The sequence below is a fragment of the Pediculus humanus genome, genomic scaffold (assembly GCF_000006295.1).
Source record: "Pediculus humanus corporis 1103172108253 genomic scaffold, whole genome shotgun sequence".
Classification (NCBI taxonomy): domain Eukaryota; kingdom Metazoa; phylum Arthropoda; class Insecta; order Psocodea; family Pediculidae; genus Pediculus; species Pediculus humanus.
The window spans coordinates 521,498-528,645 of record NW_002987822.1 but is presented as its reverse complement, the minus strand read 5'-3'; the positions used below and the strand labels follow the sequence as shown (position 1 = coordinate 528,645).

Here is a 7,148-nt window from a genome sequence, read left to right as displayed (position 1 = left end):
AATGAAGAAAGTGAGTGTCTGTGTGTGTATTTCACGTTTAAATAAATAAATAAATAAATCGTTCCGCCATTATAACCGTTAAAAAAAAATTTAATTAATTTAAAAAATAAAATAAAATCGAATTTGAATTGATAAGGTTATTATTATTATTATTATTATCAATGAATGAATTAAATGACCGTATTATTATTATTATTATTATTATCATTTTTTTTTTATGTATGTCAGAGAAATTAAAGAAGAAGAAAAAAAAATATGTATATTTATATTTAGAGGTCATAATAAAATTCATAAACCTTGGGAAATTTTATTATTATTATTATTAAAATTTTCGAATAATCCCTTGTTTTTTTTGGCACGTGAAAACCGTACATATATTGAAAATAAAAAGAATAAATTATTTTTATGTACATAATAAAATAGAGAAAGTTTGAGAAATCACATTAATTAATTAATCACGTGTTAATAAACGTTGGTACTCGTCCAATAAAAAAAAAAAAAAATTTCGAACGTTTTCTATTTTTTTTTTACGTAATTATAGATTAAAAAAATTTTATTTGTGTGTGTTAATAAGTTATTTAATAGAAATAATAATTAATAGAATAATTTTTTTTTTTTTTTTAAAGTTAATAACTAAACTTATAACGGATTTTTTTTTAAATTTTTGTAAAAAAAAAAAAAAAAAGTGAAATTTAAACATGGCCGTTATTTTTAACCCCGAGTTCATAAAGGTGGGCCTTTTGGAAAGTTTTATTTTCTTTTTTAATATAAGCAAAAGTATAACTTTTTCCAAAAACAAAAAAATTTCCAGATTTTTCTTAAATGATAATAATAATAATTCAATAAAAGAGTGAAAGCTACGTTTATTACGTCATCATTTAAAAAAAAATTTTAACGTAAACCTCTGATTAGTAATTTAAATTTTTTTGTCTACGTGATCCCCTTAGTTAGTAAAACTAAAACTAAAAAAACTTATCATTATTATTATTATTATTTTTGTTGTTTTAATTAAAAAAGAAAATTATGTTTAAAAAAAATACAAAAATGTAAAAAAAAAAAAAAAACTTTAGTTGATGTGAAAATATTTTTTTTCATGTTAAAATCTATAAAAACTTTGATTTTATTACTTTTTTTATTACTTTAAATAACAATAATAATGATAATAATAATAATAATAATAATAATAGTTAGTTAAATACAATGTTTAAAAAAAAAACAAAACAAAATGTTAAAAAAATTTTTTTTGTTTCGGTTCAATTAAAATTTTGCATAAAATTTAACACGAGAGTAAAAAAAAAAAAAAAAAACTTTTCCTTCAACAAGAAAATTTTCCTTTTTCCCCTCAGTTAAAGAAAAGAAAAACATTTTCTTTTTTCCTTAAATTTGTTGTCATAAACACGGTTCACTTGGCATTATCTAGTTTTAAAAAGTTATGAATATGAAAATCAAAAAAAAAAAAAAGATTTTCTTTTGTATAATTGAACAAAAAATTTCATCTTTATGAAAACTCATGTTTTTCCTCTTTTATTATCATCATCAACATTATTATTATTATTACTTTTTTTTTCCTTTGTGTTTTTACATAGACTTACGATTGGATTACATTTAAATTTTCCTTTTTCTTTTCCTTTTTCCACGATAATTTTAAAACATAAAGAAAAAAATAAAAAATTTTAACGTTAAAATTATTGTTCTCCCATCTCATAATGATTTCATTTAAAATGACGTAATTAATCAAAATTCGTATTGATCATTAATCGATAAATCGATCCATCGATCTATCGATAAATCATTTCTCATGTTTTAAATTTTTTTCCCTGTAACGATTTTATTTTTATTACGACGTAAAAAAATTTATCGTAAAATAATATACGTGTCGTAATTTGGACACTTTGTAAAATTATGAAAGTTATTACTCGTGTGACGTCATCACACGTTATTTCGTGTCAATAGAAAAAAAAAACAACAACAATACGATTTTATACGTTTTAAAAAACGCTTAACTCATTATTGTTACAAAAAAGACAACAACAATTCGAATTGTATATATTTTATACCATCATTATCATTATTATTATTATTATTATTATTATTATTATTATTATTATTATTATATTTAGTATAATTATTATTATTATTTTTTAAATGAAAAACATTTTAAGGGGAGTTATTTAATAATGAAGAGAACCCGATCGATCGTTCGTTCGTAGTATTACGTAAACCTAAATTGAAAATTACGTGTTATTAAAAAAAGAATTTTTTGTTTGTTACTTTGTTTGCTTGTTTGTTTGTTTGTCGTCGTCGTCGTCGTTTAATTATTTTACTTTTCTTAACGATAATATATAATTTTTTTTATCATCGTCGTTAATAATAACAATTTCGAATAAGTTTACGTAAAGTTTACGTAAAATGGAGGATTTAAAATTATCACGAGATTTAAAAACTCGAATATTTTTTTTTTCATAAAATTCCCTCGTGTTTTTTAAAAAATACGATTCCAATTTAAATTCTTAAAAAGTTATGATATATATAATAAAAAATAAATTTAAAATTTTTTTTTTATTCATTAAATAAGGTATCGATGATGATGATGATGATAAAAATGGCGATTTTCGATTTGGATTATAAAGAATTCAATATTAAATTAAATTAAATAATTAAGAATAAGTTTAATTATTTCGAATATTTCATTTGTGACTCTCGTTTAAGGTATCATAATAATAATAATAATAATGAAAAGAATAGGAGAAAATTATACGAGTTCATACCTGAAAATATTTCAATGACGAATTTCTAATTTTATAGAAATTAAAAGTTTGTCGTTCAACTCGTAAACGAAACATTAATTCTTGTGTTTGTTGACCTACAAAAGGTCATTGGAATCCATACGTGTAAAATTACGTCATTTCCGGAAATTTTAATTAATTTCGTCATAAAACGGAAATACGTAACGAAAGAAACAATATATCACGGAGTGTACCTGAAAATAAAAATAAAAAACATGGCGTAAATAAAAATTTTCTTATTATTATTTTTTTTTTATTTTGATTTGACCTTAAATTTTAAACCGGATACGGAAACTCTTAGAATATAATTTCCGCAATGTAAATTCATAATTTAAAAAAAAAACAAATTATTTTAATCATTATTATTATTATTATTTATTAGGTACTCGTGTACAAGATATAAAATAAACTCAAGGCGAAAATAAGATGAAAAAAAAATTTTTTGGGGAAAGCATCGTAATTTATGGAATTTTATGACGTCATCATTTAAAAACAAATTTTTTTTAAAAAGTGAAATTAACATGGTTACAGCACTGAAATTTTATTTTTAATTTATCTTATCCATAATAATAATAATAATAATAATAATAATAATAATAATAATAATAATAATAATAATAATAATAATAATAAAACAATTAAAAAAATGAATTTTTTCCCTTTTGACTTTGACACCGGTTAATACAAATCAATTATCATTATCATTATTATTATTATTATTATCATCATCATCATCATTTGTAAAAGTAAATTTTGCTTTGTTTTTAAATAATTTTTTTTGTTGAAATAGTTTGTATAAATCCTAGAAAATTTTTATTTTAAGGTTTCCAATTTTGAACATTCTTAACCTAAAATAAAACCCGTAATAATAATAATAATGATAACGATAATGATGATAATAATTATTTAAAACAAAAAAAAAAATTTAAATAGAATAATAATAATAAAAACTTAGTTGTTCTAGAAAATTTTTCTCATGTCAATTATTTACATTTAAATACATTTAAATAATCGCCGTTAAAACCGGAAAGGGTCATTCACCCCTTCCCCCCCACTTTATTTTATTTAAATAACTTATGATAATAAAATTTATTATTATGATTATTATTATCGATGAGAAAATAAAAATAAAAATTCATGTCAAATTGTAGAAATCGAGTGAAATTTTTATTTTTAATAAATTTATATTTAACGGTTATTTTCAACATTTAAATTTTCCCGCCATTTTTAAATTCCCCGGAAATAATTTTTCGTTTTATTTAAGCATCTGTTAATTTTAAAACGTAAAGTATTTATTTAGTTAGTTTATATTATTATTATTATTATTATCGAAAGATTTTAAAATTCAAAAAAAAATTTCTGGGGGGGAGAAAAAAAAGAAAGTTTTTCACAGTAACTGTCTTACTATTTCATTTTCTTTTTTTTCCCCGCCATTTTAATTTAAATATTCTTAAGAGTTTAAACAATTTTTCTTTTTTTTTTTTTTTTTTTTTTTTACTGTCGCAAAGGTTAATGCAGTAAATTTGAACACTCAAACTTTTGAATTTAATATGAGAAACGAATTTTTTTTTTATTTTATTTTTTCCCAAGTCTATATACGGTTTTTCTTTCTTTCTTTCTCTAAGTGTAAAAAAGGAGTTTAAGAGAGAGAGAGAGAGAGAGAAAGAGAGAGAAAAAGGGTAGAAAAAAAGGCACTTTTAAAATTATGTTTTAAAAACCCGTTTCGAATTCTAAAAAAAAAAAAAAAGTTTTGATAATGGATATGAATACCAAATAATAGTGTGTGTGTTTGTGTGCGTACGCCTGAAAATCGTACCTAAAATTACTATTTTTTTTGGGGGGGGGGGAAGGGGGTGAAGTAGTGAGTAGGGCCATTAAGTAAACCTTGACATAATCATTCTTTTTTTTTTTTTTTTTTTTTTTTATTTACGTCCTTCTTTATTTCCTTTTTTTATTTTTTTTTATTCTCTCATTTCTCGCTTTGTGCATTTCCACCACCACCGCCATTTTTTCCTTTTTTTTCGTGCTCCCTCATTTATTATTATTATCATCATCATCATCAACATTACTTCATCCTTTTTTTTTATAATTTATGCCTTTGTATATTTTTTGACTAATAATTTTTCTTTTTTCGGTAAGGTTAAATTTATTTTTTAATTAATATGTAATTTCTCAAAAGGGGTGGCGGGGGGGGGGGGTTTAAACAAAAACGAAAATGAAAAATATAAAAAAAATAAAAGTACGAATTAAAACTTTTTTTTTTTAATTTTATATAATTAATTGAATCGAACGAGTAATTAAATTTAAATTTAAATTTAAATTTAACCTTGGCTTTCACGGGTTTCCAATTACGTATTGTTACGTATTAATTACTTTTTTTTTTTTATTTGTTACAGTGGCTGGATAATGAATGATCTTTTCTAACATAAAAATAAAATTTTTTTTAAAAAGAGAAAAACCGAAAATTTTAAATGAAAATAATAATAATGACGACGACGATTCATAAGTTAATTATTTATTATTTCCAATAATTTGAAAATCGATTCGTTTAAATCCGAAAAGAAAAGAAAAATTTATAATAATAATAATAATAATAATAATAACTTGGGAAAAAAAACTAAACAACCTGATTATTATATTTAATTGATTTTTACAGCTTTCACCAAATTATTAATTTTTTTATTTTCTAAAATTGCAAAAAAAAATCCTACATAAAACGTGATGGTTACATTTTTTTTTTTTTTTTACTTGATAATTTCACTTGAAAACATTAATAAATAAATAAATTTCATTGGATTTGCAATTTAATAAAAAATCACGTCATATATATTTTAATAATAATATTTTTATTTATTTATTTCAACGATAAAAAAATATTAAAAAAAAAAAAATTCGTTACTATAGTTTGATCTAAATATTTTGTATATTAAAAGTTTTATTGTTTATATTTTCTTGATTATTAAAATAGTAGAAACTTATTAAAATATATTTTTATTAAAGGGAAAAAAAAATTTTATTTAAATTAGTAGCAGACGACGATTCGTATTATTTTTCAAACGATAATATTGTCAATATTAGACATCAGAAAAGTATATCAGAAAAGTTTAAAAAAAAAAAAAAAAAGTAACGACGATTAAATAATAAGGAAAATAATGCACAAAATAACAGAACGAAAGATTATTTAAATAATTAAATAAATAAATAAATAAATATTAATAAAAATAATAATAAATAATAATTATTAAAAAAAACGATGATTTTTATCTATGTTCGTTCGTTCGTACGTATAATAAAACGTTTGACGATACGTAAACAATCGTGGAACGGAAAGCGTGGAAGTAAAAAAAACCCGTGCGACTACGTGGCACAAGTTGTAAGGATTAGATGCAATACCTATAGAAGACATGATTGGTGTTAACAACGTAACGGACCAGCTCTCACTCTCAGTTCTCAACCGCAAACGCTCAAGTGAATGTGTGTGTTGTACGTCATTTCACAACGAAATACCGAACTTGAAACATTCTCACATTTTTATTTTTTTCTTTAAATAAATATTATTAATTAATTAATAACGTAAAAAAAAAAAAAATTGTTTTCAATTATGATTTCGTTAAAGTGTTACATTTTATTTGCATTTTTATTAGTTTTAGTCTCTAGTGATGATAAAAAAGAAACAACGGACGAACTTAAAATTGAATACGTATCAAAACCGGATGAATGTACGGCCACATCGAAAAATGGAGACATGTTGACGATGCATTATACGGGAACGTTAGCCAACGGTACTAAATTCGATTCCAGGTATTTGAAATTACTTTAATAATTTTTATTCAATTACGTGAAATAATAATAATAATAATAATAATAATAATAATTTTAAACTCGTGTGTGTGTGTGTGTGTGTCGATTTCCGGTTAAGTAAAAGTTTACGATAAGAAATCACAATTTAAATAAAAAATGTCTGTGTCGAATCCGACGTGGAGATGGCCAATAACCTTTATATAATATAAATTCTAGTTTTTTCTAGATTAAATTAACCGTTAAAATTTCCTTTTCGTAATAATAATAATAATAATAATAATAATATTGATAATGTAAGAATGTTTAATAAATTATTATTATTATTATTACACTCTTACCACACAAAAAAAATGACGGAATTAATTAACAAATTATTAAATATTAATTAATAAGTCGTGATGATGATGATGACGACACGAGTGCGAAAAATTTAAATAAAAAGATTCCGTTTTAATTATTATTATTATTATTATTATTATTATTATTATTATTATTATTATTATTATTATTATTATTATTATTATTATTATTATTATTATTATTATTATTATTATTATTGTT

The 7,148-nt window shown here is 21.4% G+C and overlaps 1 protein-coding gene across 1 annotated transcript in view; it reads left to right on the top strand.

Moving 5' to 3' along the window:
• Positions 1–6,387: 6,387 nt before the first annotated feature.
• The window catches only part of Phum_PHUM475260 (FK506-binding protein 7 precursor, putative), a gene marked incomplete at both ends in the record, with an annotated part of 11,097 nt that continues 10,336 nt past the window's right edge, over positions 6,388–7,148 (top strand). Inside the window, one exon of the mRNA XM_002430326.1 lies at positions 6,388–6,587. Within this exon, the coding sequence (XP_002430371.1) occupies positions 6,388–6,587 (200 nt within the window). The remainder of the gene's footprint in view (positions 6,588–7,148) is intronic.